Genomic DNA, 19,343 nt, shown 5'->3' with positions numbered 1-19,343 from the left:
TATTTTCAGTACTTTTGTTTTTCTTTATTATATAAGAAAGGAATTTGAGAGTTGGTTTATATAACCAAGTAAACTAAATTGGAAAGTACATAATTATTAAATGTAGGGAACAATTTGTCTATGTAGAGATAAGCCAATTATTTACTTTACTATATCCAGCCTAACAACCCCACGTTCCACTCTTCTGGCTCCCTTATCTTCCACATGAAAGCAATCAAGTCTGATGAGCTAGTTCTCATCCCGCTGTATCTCTCCCCTTCCTTCATCCTCTCTTTTCCATTTCTACCCATGCCAACCTTGTTCAAGCCCTGGATAAACTATCTGCTAGATTACGATAATAACTTGTTAACCAGTCTTCAGGCTTGCACTCTTTCCCCTATAATCCATCTCAAGCAATGCTAGTAGATTGATTTTTCCAAAGCACTCCTTCAGTGCCTCTCCATCGTCTATATGGCTGATCTGCCCAATATGGTAACCACTAGCTTGAAAACACCATTGAGCATCTGAAGCATGTTATTGTTGTTCAGTCGCTAAATCATGTCTGACTCTTTGCAATCCCATGGACTGACTGCACCAAGCCAGGCCCCTTTGTCCTCCACTATCTCCTGGAGTTTGCTCAAATTCATGTCCGTTGAGTCAGTGATGCTATCTAACTATCTCATCCTCTGCTGCCCCCTTCTCCTTTTGCCCTCAATCTTTTCCCAGCATCAGGGTCTTTTCCAAAGAGTCAGCTCTTTGCATCAGGTGGCCAAAGTATGGAGCTTCAGCTTCAGCGTCAGTCCTTCCAATGAATACTCAGGGGTGATTTCTTTTAGGATTGACTGGTTTGGTCTTGTTTGATTTGAAGTGTAGCCTGGCTGAATTGAGATATCCAGTCAGTGTAAAATACACCTGGGTTTTGAAGACCATATGAAATATCTCACTAATAATTTTTCTATTGACTGTATGTTGAATTGATAATTTGGATATACTGAGTTAAATAAAATATATTGTCAAATTAGTTTAACTTTTAAACTTAAAAGATGTGGCTACTAGGAAATTAAAACTACCTCCATGGCTCACATACTTCTTTTGAATGACTCCAGTATGTAACAGGGAATATAAAATTCTCTCTATAATTTGGCAGAAGCTGCCCATTTCAGTCCTCCCCTCACTGCCTGTGTGCTCCAGCTGTATAATCAGGAAGGTAGAGGAGAAACAGGAAGGGTTTAACATGTGTTGAGTATTTACTAAGAACCAGACATTCTCACTTATTAATAAGATCCTCTCCAAAAACACGAGTTGGAGATTATAAATAAGAAAATTGAGCCATAGAACTGTTAAGTAACTTGACTATCATCAGATAGCTGATAAGAGGAGGACCAGGACTTGAACCAAAGACTAGGTCACTGTGAACTCAAAATCCCCTACGGGGACTTCCCTGGTGGTCCTGTGGCTAAGACTCTGAGCTACCGATGCAGGGGGACTGGTATACTGAAGCTGAAGTTCCAATACTTTGGCCACCTGATGCAAATGGTCAGGGAACTAGATCCTGTGTGCCTCAACTAAGACCCAGCACAGCCAAACAAATAAGTAGTTTTTTTTTAAAAAAAAAAAAAAAAAGAGAGAGAGAGAAAGCCTTGTTCAAATCCTCTACAAACTTCCTCCCTTTTTCATCCTTTGTTTAATATCTTTACTGGGTTACCACCCTTCTCCCTAGTACCTATGTGTTCAGATCTTTCTTGTAGTAGCAGCCCATTGCTACCTGGATTTACTTTACATGGATTTGTTATACAAATTGCAAAGTTAAAAATGCAAATTCAATGATGAGGCCGTCCTGCTTTCTGCGCCCTGGTGAGCAAAGGCACAGGAGTGCTTGTGAGGTGGACGACAGGAGTCTCCCTTCACCGGTGTCCTCGGTCCCTCTGTGCCCCATGTGGCATGCCCCTGCCGCGCTCCATGTGGTGCCAGCATTCGAAGATACTTTCCTCCCACATGACTTGGCCCCTAAACGCAAGCCAAACATTCTGTCAGTTGCTCAGCTGCAGAAGGACTAGGTCCAGTACCAGAGGAAACATTTCACTGGATCGGGCACCCTGAGAGATGCTTTCATCCACAGCAGGGCGGACTCTGAGCTTCATGGCTCCCTGTGCTGTCTGTGAATTTCATCTTACCTCCAATTTTTTAAGGTCCTAATGCCTTGTGACTCCATTGAATTTCTTAAAATTCAGCTCAAAGACACTCTTTTATGAAGACTTTCCTGGTCCTTCTAGTTCTGTTTTTGTTGTTGTTGTTGTTATTTGTTTTTTAATTAAAAATTTTTTTCAATTGAACTATAATTGCTTTACAATGTTGTGTTAGTTTCTGCTCTACACTGTGAATCAGCCATATGTATACATACATGCCCTTCGTCTTGAGCCTGCCCCCCACCCCACCCCTCATCCCACCCCTCTAGGTCATCACAGAACACCATAGCTCTGTTTTATCTACTCTCTGGATTCTAAGAGCACGTACATTTCCCTGGCACACTCTACTTATTGTTGTTGTTGTTCAGTCGCAAAGTCATGTCTTGACTCTTTGCGACCTCATGGACTGCAGCACACCACGCCTCCCTCTCCCTCACTATCGCCTGGAGTTCACCCAAGTTCGTGTCCGTTGACTCAGTGATACAGTCCAACCATCTCAGCCTCTGCCGCCCTCTTCCTTTACCTTCAATCATTCCCAGCGTGAGTCTTTTCCAATGAGTTGGCTGTTTGTATCACCATTTTGCAGCTGTTTTTACTTTTTAAGATAGGAAGCTCACTGAGAGCAGGATCTGGGTCTGCTGCTTTCTTAGGAAACCACCCTGCTGCCATGGCAGTGCCTCATGCATAATAGACACAGTGGCGCTAGTGGTTAAGAACCCGCCTGCCAATGCAGGAGACACAAGTTTGATCCCTGGGTCAGGAAGATCCCCTGGAGGAGGAAATAGCAACCCACTTCACTGTTTCTGCCTGGAGAGTCCCATGGACAGAGGAACTTGGCAGGCTACAGTCCATAGGGTCACACAGAGTGGAACACAGCTGAAGGGGCTTAGCAGGCAGGCATGTGTATCTGAATGAACAAATAGGGCAATGAAGAGGGTGGGATCCCAGATGTAAGGTGAACTTATAAAGTCTTTACACAAATGTTCTTTGCTCTTTTCTAGCTCTTTATAATCAATCAGCAAATATTTACTGATTGCCTAATGTGTACAGGGCACTGTTAAAAATATAGTTGGGAAGGAAAGATACAACAAAGGGGGAAGTTAAGCATTTTTTTTCCCAAAATTTTTACTTAACCCTTTGGTTCTCTTATACCTATTATAGAAGTGATTGTTATATAGATAGATAGAGATCTGCATATACATATTTATCTTGTCATTGCTAAGTTTTTCTAAATAGTTTCGGAGCATTAAATTATATGTAAAAGTGGTTGGAATCCTAGAACTATCACTTATCCATCTGTTGCAAGTCTATTTAATGACTATGACTTTACCACTTTGGTAGTAGACATCATTCATTAGATATCATCATCATTTCCCCTGGAGGAGGGCATGGCAACCCCCTCCAGTATTCTTGCCTGGAAAACCCCATGGACACGGAGCCTGGTGGGCCTCAGTCCATGTAGTTGCAGAGTCAGACACAACTTAGCAACTAAACAACTACAACAATCATTCATCCCAGAGTAGAAGTTCCAATGCTTGTCTCATAAACCTGGTAACCAATACCACACTTTCTGTTTCTCAAAGGACACACTGTTGTTAGTTTTAGTTTGTTCTGATTCTTGGTTTATCCTTGCATAGCTATTAAGCGTTCTGTGCATACTGGCCAAGTGAAAGACAGTGTTGATGGCACTAATCCCAATTTCTCCATAAAAGTTTCCAGGTACACCCACCCCTCCCCCCCCACCTGCCCCCAGACATCTAACCAGTATGCAGTGTGCCTCCGATATTTTTGAAAGTGGAATCTAACCCAAAGTGGCACCTAAACAAAGATGAATTTTGAATGACACTAGCGCTCTAAAAGTAAAAATGTCTGAGACCCAGAAAAGTGGACACAATTCATTGTGTAGTAGTGGGGATGGAGGAGGTCACAGAGAGCCTACATCTGAGCCATCAGACCTGGCTCTTTGCTGCAAAATCCCTTGTGCTGTTGACTGCTCCCAAGCTAGCACATTGAGGCTCACCAATGGGACGACAGCCAGACTAAGTGCCTGTGTCCTGGGGAATCCTAATTAAATTATGGTGAGTTCATTCCCCATCCCCGCTTGGAGCACTTCATATCTGTAATGCATGAGCATAAAAGAATTTTTTTCCAACCAGATTCCCACCTCCCTCTCCACCCTCCCACCACATTGTGTGAAATTCTGCATATTACAATACAAAGACAATTAAATAATCTTGTTATCTGGACCATAAAGGTCTAAGACAGAAACACTGATATATGAGCAGCTAAACAAAAAGAAACAGGCAGTCAATATCTAAGTGACAAAATGCATTTTGTCATCTACAAAGGGTAAATGTCTTAAAGGGCAAGCTCCCAGGAGAGTCAGACAGAAACGAACACTGAACCTATGCTTATCATGATACGGGCACTGTGGTCGGCGTCTCACGTAGGATCAAAAGCCCTTTGTTTTTCCATTATCCAGTACGGTGGTCCCTCGTATGAGGTCATCTGCCTTGAATTATGGAGAAGGCAATGGCACCCCACTCCAGTACTCTTGCCTGGAAAATCCCATGGATGGAGGAGCCTGGGAGGCTGCAGTCCATGGGGTCGCTAAGAGTCGGGCAGGACTGAGTGACTTCATTTTCACTTTTTGCTTTCATGCATTGGAGAAGGAAATGGCAACCCACTCCAGTGTTCTTGCCTGGAGAATCCCAGGGACGGGGGAGCCTAGTGGGCTTCCGTCTATGGGGTCGCACAGAGTCGGACACAACTGAAGCGACTTAGCAGCAGCAGCAGCAGCCTTGAATTATGGGGCCTGGATGTTTTAGCTCTACATAGCCCCCAACCTTTTTTCAGACATTATTCCCATGTCTTCAACATTTTTCTTTATTTTCCCCAGCATCTGAAATGGTACTTCGTTAATTGGTACTGAGTAATAACTTGCCAACCAATTCAGAAGGATAAATGTCCTGTCTAGGCATGTGGGGGAAGGCAGTGGTATCTATGATTGACTGTTAGTATTCCCTGAAGGCTTATAAAATGGGTCAATTACAGAAGACCAGGCATTCCAGCTTGTAGAGATGGGATGTGCATGGCAAGCCCGACTCAGAAGCGGAGTGGGTTGTCTAAACAGGAGCTGGGTGATTTGAGGTTCATGGACGTTTGTTTTTTTTTTTTTTTTTAGTGAAACAACTGAAGTGTTTACTAGAAAAAGAGTACATTTGGATAGACACATGGGCGGGCTCAGAGAGTGAGCTGCCTCTGGAAGTTTATTCTTTATACACTCAATGGAGGGCTCTCATTGAGCAAGGATACTTATATGCACCAAGAATATGGGATGAAAATCTACTAATCCTCTGCAAAACAGTGTGGAGGAAGGCTTTCCATAGTTCAGGATGGGGTTGGCAAGGATCAGGATTAGAATGGAGGCAGTATTAATAGAAAATGCAATGGATTCAAGACACATTCAGAAGAAAGAACGGACTGACTTTGGTGCAGCCCATTAAAGAAGAGTCTAAAATGACTTCATGAATTGTTCTGTTATTATCACTGGGATTGCCAGAGGTTGGAAGATACCGATGACTTCTGGGCATTGTTTTCTTAATGTGGACCATTTTTAAAGTTTTTATTGAATGTATTACAGTATTGTTTCTGTTTTACATTTTGGTGTTTTGGCTGAGAAGCATGTGGGATCTTAGCTTCCCAACCAGGGATTGAACGTGTACCCCCTACTTTGGAAGGCAAAGTCTTAAACCACTGGACCACCAGGGAGATCCCAGCTTCTGGGCATTGAGGCAGGTTGAGTGCAGTAGAGTTGGGGGAATGTCCGTATGGGTACAGTCAACCCTTGGTATCTGCGAGGTTGGTTCCCGGACAGTCCTCCATCCGTGCACACCCCAACAACAGATGCCAGAATCCATGGACACCCAGGTCCCTCATATAAAATGATGTAGTACAGCTGGTCCTCAGTACTCACAGGTTCCACATCAGGGATCCAACCAACCTTGGATTTCAACTACTTGCCCCCAAGGCCCCTTTAATAAGCAAAAAGATTGCCTGGTAGATACTTGTGATAGGATGTGAAAATTTTCACAAAATTATCCCTGGAAATTTTATACCAACTTAATTTTGTAGTATAGATATTTTTATTCATCTCCCCATTTCATCCAGCTTGATTTCCCTCAAACTTTGATTTCTACATCAGGAAACTCATTCAGTTCAGTTCAGTTCAGTAGCTCAGTCGTGTCTGACTCTTTGAGACCCCATGAATCGCAGCACGCCAGGCCTCCCTGTCCATCACCAACTCCCGGAGTTCATTCAAACTCACATCCATTGAGTCGGTGATGCCATCCAGCCATCTCATCCTCTGTCGTCCTCTTTTCCTCCTGCCCCCAATCCCTCCCAGCATCAGAGACTTTTCCAATGAGTCAACTCTTCGCATGAGGTGGCCAGAGTACTGGAGTTTCAGCTTTAGCATCATTCCTTCCAAAGAACACCCAGGGCTGATCTCCTTCAGAATGGACTGGTTGGATCTCCTTGCAGTCTAAGGGACTCTCAAGAGTCTTCTCCAACACCACAGTTCAAAAGCATCAATTCTTCGATGCTCAGCTTTCTTCACAGTCCAACTCTCACATCCATACATGACCACTGGAAAAACCGTAGCCTTGACTAGATGGACCTTTGTTGTTCACTAAAAAACCTTGGACTCATTGAATTGTGTTTTCAGAACAACCTAATACTGCATTTTAAAAATCAAGCATTTAGAATACCATTAAGACCAAAATGTACTTAAATTCCAGTCACCATTAAATGTCCACAACAGTGCTAGTGTTTCGTTAACTTCCCTACCTTTTTAGTGAGAAACGACTACACAGTAAAAAACAAAACAAAACAAAAAAAATCATAAAATAGATCTGATCGCCAACTCTCAAATCAGCAGGTCACACTTCTTAAAATGCCAGTGGACCATGTTGTAAGCATTCAAGCTAATTTTTCTGGGGAAAAGCATTCATTTTACAATGTCACGTTAAATTCTAAGTCACAACACATGCCATTTGTCTCCTCTTTCATAACTCAGCACAAAGGTTTTGAAGAACAAATTTCCTTTTTCTATTAGCAAGAATAATCATCTAATGACCTCAATTAGAGAGGGGAATAAAAAAGGCGCACACATCTGAAAATAACTCCATTATCCACTGCAGAGGAGCTTGGTTTTTCTTTCCACTGGACCAGCTGATATTTAAGTAAGTGGCAATCGATCAGCCTAAGGTCTGGCTATGGTTTCTCATAAATGAAGGGCTGTGGCTTTAAGTAATCACAGGCTGCCGGTGCCAAAGGCAGAAGCTGCAGCATCAGCTCCTGGGAGGAGAGGCGTCCGAAGCACACACGCCAACCTGCAGGACGTGAGTAAGGCCGGGCAAGGACCAATGGCGCTCCTCCTGGCGGAGCTTTGAATGTAGACGGACCGGCCCGGTGGGTGGCGTGGCCACCTGTGCGCTTCTCGGCCGGCACTGGGGGTGGGGGGAGTTGGAGACTGAAGCTGGAAAATGGGCTGCTCAGGCAGCAAAATGTGCCTGTATCCTCCATGTGCGGCAACAAGGGTAATTCGGATTTGTTTCTAGCGGTTTTCTGGAAGAATGTCAGGGAGGCAGGCAGAGGTTGTCTGATCTTAGCAGGGGGAAATGCTCTGAATGACAAGCAACTCTTCCCCTGCAAAGGCCGGTCCCGTGATCTCGGTCCGCAGCGCGGACATCTAGCCTCGGCAAGGCGGCAGGAGCTGGGTCCTGGGCGGTCCCAGCAGGGGCATTTCCAGAGAGCTGTGAATTCTGCCTTCTTCTTCCTTAACACGCCGGTGGGAGGGAGTCTGCCTCTTAAGAAACTGTATCTCATTGCCGTATTCGTACAAGGATGTGTGTCTGTGTGCTTGCTGTGAGTTGCTGGTAACTTGAAAATTGTTCTTTTTTGCAAGACTGATCATTGCTTTTTTTTTTCTTTGGATTCTGAAAGAGCAACCTGGTTTTCTTTGACATGTTTCTCTAACATCTTAGAGAGCCGATCGGACATAGCATCATCCTTAGAAAATAATGTGGAGCAGAGTAAAAATTAATTTCATTGTGTCTTTAAAGGGTTATTGTTATTATTTTGACCAGAGGTTTATAACAGACTTGTGTGTCTTCCTTTTAGAAGTAAAGTAGTGTCCTCCTCCTAAGGAAAGTTTTGTATTTGCAAATATAGGACAAAGTGCATGAAGTACATATGTTTAGAACATTAAATATTTATCTTTCACTGATGAGGCCTTCATTGCCCTTGGAGGAGGAGAGTGCATTACGTCTGAAGTACAGTATGCATCAGCAGAAAGGTTCTGGGATTGGCAATGAAGCGTGGCTCAAAGTCAATATTTTTAAAACGGGCCATTCAGTGCAGAACCTGAGAAAATACAGACTTTTTGCAATGTGAATTTCCTTAACAACTAAGGGACATCTGTGTTTTTTTAACAACACAAACTGTTTAGCCTAAATGATTCATATCTTGGCTTCTCAATTTTGAGTCTCGTTTTCCTGGTGATAACGAGTGTGTGTGCTTTACTGAAAAGGGACCCTCTTGAAAACATTAGTAACTTGATGTGTGTTTTCCACAGCGGGAGGAAGCACTGAAACAAAACAAAACCCTATCTCAAGAACTTGTCAACCTCCGGGGAGAGCTAGGTAAGAGCTTTTGTTTTTTTTCTTTAAAGTTCCAGGGTTGAGGGGGAAATCGGCCAAGTTGGTTTTCTTCTCTGCATGGTGCCTGGAGTCGCACCCTGGCTGCGTTAGCCCCTCACTCTGGTGTCTGTGCAAACACTTCCTCCTATCCATGTTTCTGGTGAATCTTGGCAGCTCGACCTCAAGTTCACAGAATTCCGGGCACTGATCTGACTAAGCCGAGCAGAGTTTCTGATGACCAAACCATTTCTCTTCCTGAAAAGAGGGGCAGACTGGTTTTTGTAATTGTGTGAATTCCTGTTAAATAATTCCATCAGGTTTTGTTTATTTTTTTTCCTGAACCATTTTTCATGACAAAGAGTGGTGAGATAGTTCCTCTCCCATAGCCGTAATTGTATCACACTTCCTTGGGGGTGGTCTGTGAGGAGAGGGCATGATGTTGTTAGAAGGTACATCCTGGGCTAATCTTCCCATTGGACTCAGTTCCACGGGGCGCCAGGTGCCTCTCAGGTCTGTGGTACTCGCCATCACCCCGGGTGCCCCCATCCCCAGGCCGAACTGTCTTCTGGTTCTTTTCTGGAAGAGTCCTGGGTTCATGAGACAGAGGCAGTACTGCCTTTCCTTCCTGAGCCTGCGGGCTGGAGTGGGCTGACTGCCATGCGAGCCCCGTCCTCTGCAGCTCTAGACAGTCTGCTGGCGGCAGTCACTTCAGACTTTGCTGGAATCTTTCACTGAAAGACTGTATTCCTGGCCCTTTGCGGTTTTCCGTGTGTGTGTGTGTGTGTGTGTGTGTGTTTAGGTACGTGTATAAATAATGCAAAGGCAACAGCCAGCGATGAAAACGGCATTCAGTCTAGTTCCGGGAGAGATGGCTCCTTTTTCTGTGGACAGCATCAGAGTTTAAACAGTGTCAATATAATTTGCTGGCACTTAAACATACTTAAGTTCGCCCCCACCCTGCCTTCCCACCACACCCGGTCAAGGAGCAAGGAGCCGTGAACTTGGGGTGAAGCCTTGCCTCTGTATTCCTCTTCTCTTTTCACCTCCTGATGCAGAGCAGCACCAGACCCCTGGCTTACCCTGATGCCTAGCCTGGAGCATCATTTTCTCCTGACCTTAGGAAGGAGGACTGTCTATGGAAGAGTAATTGTAAGACAGATGGGACTTTGGGACCCCAAAGACTTGAGAGTTCTAGGAAAACAGTTCAAGGAAACCACAGATAAGAAACAACCCAGCTCCCAGAGACACTTGAGGCTCTCTGCCAGGTCACTGAATGTGACTGTTGCCCTTTTGATTATCCAGATGACCAACTTAACTTGCTTTTGTCTGTGCCTTAAATCATGTAATGGATATAGGGTCAGCAGATCAGGAAAGAGGCCTTTTGTGTGCATTTCAGGGTTCGCTCTAACCCAGTAGAGGTGGAGAGGAGCCTCCCTGGGGGTTCACGTTTCAGCCTCCTCCCACAAGACAAGGCAGACACACCAAGGGAACGCTGTTCTCATTCAGTCAGTTTGAATGGGGGAATCCTCTTTTCACCTTTCAGTGGATGGCACAATTCTGTGATCCCAGTGGACCCAGGTACTCAGCACCTCCAGTTAGTCACTTAGCCCGACAGGAAGTAGCTGTGGCCGTTGGCATCCACTCTCCATCTGTGATAAGGACCCAGTGCCCGTGTGTGGCTTTCCTGCTGCTCTTGGAGGGTCGGGAGGCGTGGTTGGCCGGTCCATATCGTCCGGTCACCCAAGGCTGGCCTCTCAGGAAGTGTGGCAATACTGCTGGTGAATCAGATAGAACTGCTCAAGTACCAGTGCAGAGCATCTGGGGGAGGGTTTTGGTTCCATGAGAGGAGGAGAGAGAAGCCTGTAATCTTCCTTCTGATGAAACAGTCCAGGAAGACTGCTTTTGAGGCTGCCAGTTTAACTGATGGTAGCATGAGCTGCAAGAGAAAGAAGTTAACGTAGCAAAGTTTACTGCTCAGTTTCAACATGTCAGTTCAGTGTAGTTCAGTCTCTCAGTCGTGTCTGACTCTTTGCAACCCCACGAACCGCAGCGCGTCAGGCCTCCCTGTCCATCACCAACTGCTGGAGTCCACCCAAACCCATGTCCTGAGTCGGTGATGCCATCCAGCCATCTCATCCTCTGTCGTCCCCTCCTCCTCCTGCCCTCAACCTTTCCCAGCATCAGAGTCTTTTCAAATGAGTCACCTCTTCACATCAGGTGGCCAGAGTACTGGAGTTTCAGCTTCAGCATCAGTCCTTCCAAAGAACACTCAGGACTGATCTCCTGGTTGGATCTCCTTGCAGTCCAAGGGACTCTTAAGAGTCTTCTCCAACACCACAGTTCAAAACCATCAATTCTTCAGTGTTGAGCTTTCTTTACAGTCCAACTCTCACGTCCATACATGACTACTGGAAAAACTATAGCCTTGACTAGATGGGCCTTTGTTGGCAAAGTAATGTCTCTGCTTTTGAATATGCTGTCTAGGTTGGTCATAACTTTCCTTCCAAAGAGTAAGCGTCTTTTAATTTCATGGCTGCAGTCACCATCCGCAGTGATTTTGGAGCCCCCAAAAATAAAGTCTGACACTGTTTCCACTGTTTCCCCATCTGTTTGCCATGAAGTGATGGGACTGGATGCCATGATCTTCGTTTTCTGAATGTTGAGCTTTAAGACAACTTTTTCACTCTCCTCTTTAACTTTCGTCAAAGAGGCTCTTTAGTTCCTCTTCACTTTCTGCCATATGGGTGATGTCATCTGCATATCTGAGGTTATTGATATTTCTCCCGGCAATCTTGATTCCAGCTTGTACTTCTTCCAGCCCAGCATTTCTCATGATGTACTTTGCATATAAGTTAAATAAGCAGGGTGACAATATACAGCCTTGATGTACTCCTTTTCCTATTTGGAACCAGTCTGTTGTTCCATGTCCAGTTCTAATGTTGCTTCCTGACCTGCATATAGGTTTCTCAAGAGGCAGGTCAGGTGGTCTGGTATTCCCATCTCCTTCAGAACTTTCCACAGTTTATTGTGGTCCACACAGTCAAAAGCTTTGGCATAGTCAATAAAGCAGAGATAGATGTTTTTCTGGAGTTCTCTTGCTTTTTCGATGATCCAGCACATGTCGGCAATTTGATCTCTGGTTCCTCTGCCTTTTCTAAAACCAGCTTGAACATCTGGAAGTTCACGGTTCACTTATTGCTGAAGCCTGGCTTGGAGAATTTTGAGCATTAACATGTCAGGCAGTGGTATAAAGTGGCTAGACTGTGTGGGCATACTCTCCACATTCAGATCTTTGGTAGCTGGATGACCTCGGGTAGGGGAGACATAGCCCACGTCCTCTGTCCCGATTTCTTTCTCTGTAAAACAGCAGTAACCTTGTCTGCCTTTTGAAGGGTGGCTGTGAGGACTGCATGAGGTGACTTGTTGCAGAGTCACTACCACCAAGTGTTATGGAAAAATTCAGAACTTTTTGGCCAACCGAATAAATAGTGAGATGTGTGCACTTGACGGCTGTGTAGTAACCGATTTGCTGTTTTATGAGGGCAGAGACTATACTGCAAACTAACCTATATAACCCCATGGACTGCAGCCCTGCAGGCTCCTCTGTCCATGGGATTCTCCAGGCAAGAATACAGGAGTGAGTTTCCATGCCCTCCTCCAGGGATCGAACCTGCATCTCCTGCTTTGCAGGCAGATTCTTTACCCACTCAGCCACCTGGGAAGCTCATACTGCAGAAAAGAGTAGTATTAGAAATCCCTTGGGTCAGGCTATTTTTTCTCTTGACTTTCAAATGGAAAAACGAGATGTGATGGATCCCTTCCCAATACATTACAAGTGCTTGGGATACACTTTGCCATTTTGCCTCCTGGTCTTCATATGCTCATGTTTAATGACAGTGGATCTTCTCAGTGGACAGAGCCTAATTTCATTCACCCCTTAAATAATGTCATTCTAAGGCTGTTATGGTCAGTTGTTTTCCTGTCCATTCTCATGGTTTCAGCTACAACCTGTAGGGTGATGACTCGGATTTTTTTTTCTAGTCTTCTCCTTCCCAAGCTGCAGATAACATTTTTCCCAGTGAAGAGCTGCCTCTAGAAAAGTCAGTCTAGTGTAATCAGGCTTCCTGACTCCCAGCCCCTCGCTTTGTGAATACTCTGAAGTGTCTCCTTGTTCAAACCTCAGTCTGTTCATCACCTTCTTCAGTGGATTGTTATTCACTTACCACCCAAGCTACCAACTGAGGTCATGATCCTCTTCCTCCATCCTCCACACGATACCCATCTGTGTTCTAAATGTTGTTCAGACTGGCCCCTCCTGACCGTCCTGATTTAAGCCCCATAATTTCTCACCTGCAGAGTATCCTAGTGGTCACCCAGCAGATCACCTTTTCTCCAGGCCTGCTTCTCTCTTCTCCAGATGCTACCAGGACTAGACTTGTAATAAGTTTCAGGTGTGTCATCTAGCGGACACTTTTCACAAACATAAGTAGACCCCCATTTGGGTTTGGGGATGAAGTACAAACATACTAAAGCCAACATGTGTGATGTGGCCGTACGTATTGGTGCAGCTTCATGGTGTCTGACCCTCATTCCCCTCTGCACACCTCCTTTTCTCTCCCTGGGTCCCAGCCACAGGCTCATTCACACCTCTTTTGTGCTTTTTAGCGTGCACGCCAAGTCATTTCAGTCGTGTCCAACTCTGAGACCCTATGGACTGTAGCCCACCAAGCTCCTCTGTACAAGGGATTCTCCAGGCAGGAATACTGGAGTGGATTATCTTGACTTTCTCAAAGGGTTCTTCCTGACCCAGGGATTGAACCCAAGTCTCTTCACATCTCCAGCATTGGCAGGCAGGTTCTTTACCACAAGCGCCACCTGGGAAGCCCTTTTGCTTCTTGGGCACACATCATCCTCTCTGAAAGGCTCTCTTCTATCTTCCCACTATCTTTCTATTTTTTGTCCCCCGAGTCCTCCTCATTATTTATTTTTAAAGTCCCAGCTAAAATATTTTGTCTTCAATTGTGTTTCACCCAATTCTTTCAAACAGATGAATTGCATCTCCTACTGTACTCTTCATACTGTTCATAGGGTTCTCAAGGCAGAAATACTGAAGTGGTTTGCCATTCCCTTCTCCAGTGGACCACGTTTTGTCAGAACTCTCCACCATGACCCATCCTTGGGTGGCCCTACAGGGCATGGCTCATAGTTTCATTGAGTTAGACAAGGCTGTGGTCCATGTGATCAGACTGGTTAGTTTTCTGTGATGGTGGCTTTCAGTCTGTCTACCCTCTGATGGAGAAGGATAAGAGGCTTTGGAAGCTTCCTGATGGGAGAGACTGACTGAGGGGAATACTGGGTCTTGTTCTGATAGGCGGGGCCATGCTCAGTAAATCTTTAATCCAATTTTCTGTTGATGGGTGGGGCTGTGTTCCCTCCCTACTATTTCAGTTCACTCTTAACTCTTAAGGGTGTGCCATTCAGTGACTGATAAGCTTCAGTTCAGTTCAGTTCAGTCGCTCAGTCATGTTGGACTCTCTGGGACCCCATGAATTGCAGCATGCCAGGCCTTCCCTGTCCATCACCAACTCCCGGAGCTCACACAAACTCACATCCATTGAGTTGGTGATGCCATCCAGCCATCTCATCCTCTGTCATCCCCTTCTCCTCCTGCCCCCAATCCCTCCCAGCATCAGAGTCTTTTCCAATGAGTCAACTCTTCACATGAGGTGGCCAAAGTACTGGAGTTTCAGCTTTAGCATCAGTCCTTCCAAAGAACACCCAGGACTGATCTCCTTTAGGATGGACTGGTTGGGTCTTGCAGTCCAAGGGACTCTCAAGAGTCTTCTCCAACCTGGAGCCAAACTATGGTGGAGGTAATGATGATAATGGTGACCTCCCTCAAAAGATCCCCTGTATGTACTGCTACAGTCTGTGCCCCAACCCTGCAGCAGGCCAACGCTGACCCACGCCTTCGCCGGAGACTCCTGAACACACACAGGCAAGTCTCCTGTGGGGTCACTGTTCCTTTCTCCTGGGTCCTGGTGCACAAGGTTCTGTTGAGCCCTCCAAGAGTCTATTTCCCAGTCCTATGTAAGTCTGGCAGCTCTATGGTGGGGTTAATGGCAACCTCCTCCAAGAGGGCTTATGCCACACCCACACCCAGAGCCTCTGTCCCTGCGGCAGACCACTGCCGACCCGGACCTCCACAGGAAATGCTCAAACACAGTTTTGTCTCAGTCTCTGTGGGCTCCCTGGGTCCTGGTGTGCACAAGGTTTGTCTGAGCCCTCTGAGCATCTCTGGCAGGAATGGGGTTTGATTCTAAATGCAAATTTGCTCCTCCTGCCGTCTTGCTGGGGCTTCTCCTTTGCCCTTGGACGTGGGGTATTTCCTCACAGCTGCTCCAGTGCCTACCATCTTACTGGGGTTTTTCTGACCTTGGACGTTGGGTATCTCCTCTCAACCACAATGCAGGAGACCCCGGTTCAATTCCTGGGTTGGGAAGATCCGCTGGAGAAGGGATAGGCTACCCACTCCGGTATTCCTGGGCTTCCTGTGCTCAGATGGTAAAGAAGGAGGTGGAGGTGATGGAGTTCCAGCTGAGCTATTTCAAATCCTAAAAGATGATGTTGCAAAAGTGCTGCACTCAATATGCCAGCACATTTGGAAAACTCATCACTGGCCACAGGACTGGAAAAGGTCAGTTTTCATTCCAATCCCAAAGAAAGGCAATGCCAAAGAATGCTCAAACTACCTCACAATTGTACTCATCTCACATGCTAGCACAGTAACTAAAAATTCTCCAAGCCAGGCTTCAGCAATATGTGAACCATGAACTTCCAGATGTTCAAGCTGGTTTTAGAAAAGGCAGAGGAACCAGAGATCAAATTGCCAACATCTGCTGGATCATTGAAAAGACAAGAAAGTTCCAGAAAAACATGTATTTCTGCTTCATTGACTATGCCAAAGCCTTTGACTGTGTGAATCACAACAAACTGGAAGATTCTTCAAAAGATGGGAATACCAGACCACCTGACCAGCCTCTTGAAAAACCTGTATGCAGATCAGAAAGCAACAGTTAGAACTGGACATGGAACAACAGACTGGTTCCAAATAGGAAAAGGAGTACGTCAAGGCTGTATATTGTCACCCTGCTTATTTAACTTATATGCAAAGTACATCATGAGAAACGCTGGGCTGGAACAAACACAAGCTAGAATCAAGATTTCCAGGAGAAGTATCAATAACCTCAGATATGCAGATGACACCACCCTTACGGCAGAAAGCGAAAAAGAACTAGAGCCTCTTCATGTAAGTGAAAGAGGAGAATGGAAAAGTTGGCTAAAAGCTCAACATTCAGAAAACTAAGATTATGGCATCCAGTCCCATCACTTCATGGCAAATGGATGGAGAAACAGTGGAAACAGTGGCAGACTTTTTGGGGCTCCAAAATCACTGCAGATGGTGACTGCAGCCATGAAATTAAAAGACGCTTACTCCTTGGAAGGAAAGTTATGATCAAACTAGACAGCATATTAAAAAGCAGGGACATTACTTTGTCAACAAAGGTCCATCTAGTCAAGGCTATGGTTTTTCCAGTAGTTATGTATAGATGTGAGAATTGAACTATAAAGGAAGCTGAACTCCGAAGAATTGATGCTTTTGAACTGTGGTGTTGGAGCAGACTCTTGAGAGTCCCTTGGACTGCAAGGAGATCCAACCAGTCCATCCTAAAGGAAATCAGTCCTGAATATTCATAGGAAGGACTGATACTGAAGCTGAAACTCTAATATTTTGGCCACCTGATGTGAAGAGCTGACTCATTTGAAAAGACCCTGATGCTGGGAAATATTGAAGGCAGGAGGAGAAGGGGACGACAGAGGATGAGATGGTTGGATGGCATCACCAACTCAATGGGCGTGAGTTTGAGTGGACTCCGGGAGTTGGTGATGGACAGTGAAGCCTGGTGTGCTACAGTCGATGGGGTCGCAAAGAGTCAGACACGAACAAGCACCTGAACTGACTGACTGACTGTACTCTGCAGTTCAGTTCAGTTTAGTTGCTCAGTCGTGTCCGACTCTTTGCAACCCCATGAATACTCTTCAAGGTACCTCTTAAAAGTATTTATTTATAGCCAGCATAGTCTGGAGCTGTGAGCACCTCCAGGGCAAGGTCAGTATGTCCTTCGTCTGTGTAGCTCTATCAGCTAGTACCATGTGCCTGGCTCTTAGTACTTCTGATGCTTAGTACATTGACTCAGAAAATGAATGAATGACTTCATTGCTGAGAATGGGAGCTAAGGAAAGTGGGTTTTATCCTTATAATATGCTAATACTTAATGGTTTCTGTGGAGAAGGCAAATGGCACCCCACTCCAATACTCTTGCCTGGAAAATCCCATGGACGGAGGAGCCTGGTAGGCTGCAGTCCATGGGGTCACGAAGAGTCGGACACGATTGAGCGACTTCACTTTCACTTTTCACTTTCATGTATTAGAGAAGGAAATGGCAATCCACTCCAGTATTCTTGCCTGGAGAATCCCAGGGATGGGGGAGGCTGGTGGGCTGCCATCTATGGGGCCGCACAGAGTCGGACACGACTGAAGCAACTTAGCAGCGGCAGCAGCAATAGTTTCTGTACATAGATATCTTCCTATAAACTGTTAAAAATAAGTTATAATGTAAGATGAGCTGTAATTCTCTTGGAAACATTTTGCATTATGCTTGACAATCCCAGTTAATCAGGTCATTTTGAAAATGTCAGCCCTTGAAATAAATTACAGTTCAATTTAATGGTCTACATAATCCACAGCAAACATTTGGCCTCTGAGATAGGGACTAAATGTGTCATTCTGATTCTTTCCAGGGTCATGTTGGTGTAATGGGGAGCCATAATTATGATCCTCTGCGGTTCCTATTATTTTATTAACCTTATTGAATGGAATCACATTTTTAATCTAAATTAATAACGGTTAGTTTGTATTTCACAAGTATTCTTTAACCATCAGAAATAATAGCTAACTCACATCTTGTTCTGATCGTTTTTATGTCATGATACAAATGAGATTTTAACACTTAATTCACCAGAGATTCCTGGGTTCTCATAACAATGGCATAAAAGACTAGTTGACTTTGCCTTCTGTGTGTAAAAATGATAGGTTTGGCAACAGCATTTATTGAGTGCCTGCTCTTTCCTAATATCAGTGTTCATCTCTAAATCTACTGGTTTGCATTTTATAGAAAGAAAAAAAGGAGAAAGAAGAAATTGAGGTTTAACAGTTATGTAACTTTCTTAATGTAGTATTAAAAAGCAAAGCCCCTGGATAAAAACCCAGGAGGACTAGACCACCAAACACCTGTCAATCACAAAAAAGAAGCCATGGTGCAACCAAATATTTGAAAGATTGGGAAATCATTGGCTATAAACCACCAGTCTGCATTGATAATTACTTTTGGAATCTTTTTATTCAAGTCAAGAGTTCAAGAAGTATTATTAGATGAGAAAATCTTGTTATGTACTAGGGAAAAGTGACATGGCTCTGCCTAAAGCACTGTACACATTGTCTAATCAACGCTTGACTGAGTCTGTGAACTTGAGTATCCCTCACACCTTTATGGAATGTGTTAATTATTTCACTAGTTTTGTGTACAGTTCAGTTCAGTCACTTAGTTGTGTCCGACTCTTTGTGACCCCATGGACTGCGGCACGCCAGGCGTCCCTGTCCATTAGCAACTCCTGGAGCTTGCTCAAACTCATGTCCATTGAATCAGTAATGCCATCCAGCCATTTCATCCTCTGTCGTCCCCTTCTCTTCCCACCTTCAATCTTTCCCAGCATCAGGGTCTTTTCCAATGAGTCAGCTCTTCGCTGACACAGTTTTGTGTACAGTCGTGGTTTAGCAAGGTTGTATATTTAGAATAATTTTAAAACTCTTTGACAGTTAAGTCACTTTCAGTTCAGTTCAGTTGCTCAGTCGTATCCAACTCTTTGGGACCCCATGAACCGCAGCACGCCAGACCTCCCTGTTCATCACCAACTCCTGGAGTTTACCCAAACTCATGTCCATTGAGTCGGTGATGCCATCTAACCATCTCATCCTCTGCCATCCCCTTCTCCTCCTGCCCTCAATCTTTCCCAACATCAGGGTCTTTTGAAATGAGTCAGCACTTCGCATCAGGTGGCCAAAGTATTGGAGTTTCAGCTTCAGCATCAGTCCTTCCAATGAACACCTGGGACCAATTTCCCTTAGGATAGACTGGTTGGATCTCCTGCAGTCCAGGGGACTCTCAAGAGTCTTCTCCACTTTAAGTCACTTTAGAGTTGCAGAATTCCAGAAGTAATTTTTGAAGTGGGCTTTAATGAAAAATATATTAATATATATAGTGAAAACCAACAGTATGCCAAAACAGAATTCCTTTTTAAAAATTTATTTAATTGAAGGATAATTACCATATTGTGTTGGTTTCTGCCATACATCAAC

General features: G+C 44.7%; 1 protein-coding gene across 8 annotated transcripts in view; it reads left to right on the top strand.

Annotated features, from left to right (window-relative positions):
• Positions 1–19,343, top strand: part of MTUS1 (microtubule associated scaffold protein 1) — a 188,002-nt gene that overhangs the window by 144,915 nt on the left and 23,744 nt on the right. For all 8 annotated transcript variants that reach the window (XM_055567285.1, XM_055567284.1, XM_055567286.1 and 5 more), the window contains one exon: positions 8,803–8,869. In XM_055567285.1, the coding sequence (XP_055423260.1) occupies positions 8,803–8,869 (67 nt within the window). The remainder of the gene's footprint in view (positions 1–8,802; positions 8,870–19,343) is intronic.

This window comes from Bubalus kerabau, chromosome 2 (assembly GCF_029407905.1).
Source record: "Bubalus kerabau isolate K-KA32 ecotype Philippines breed swamp buffalo chromosome 2, PCC_UOA_SB_1v2, whole genome shotgun sequence".
NCBI lineage: Eukaryota > Metazoa > Chordata > Mammalia > Artiodactyla > Bovidae > Bubalus > Bubalus kerabau.
Note: the sequence above shows the minus strand (reverse complement) of the source record. Positions and strands in the feature narration are given on the sequence as shown.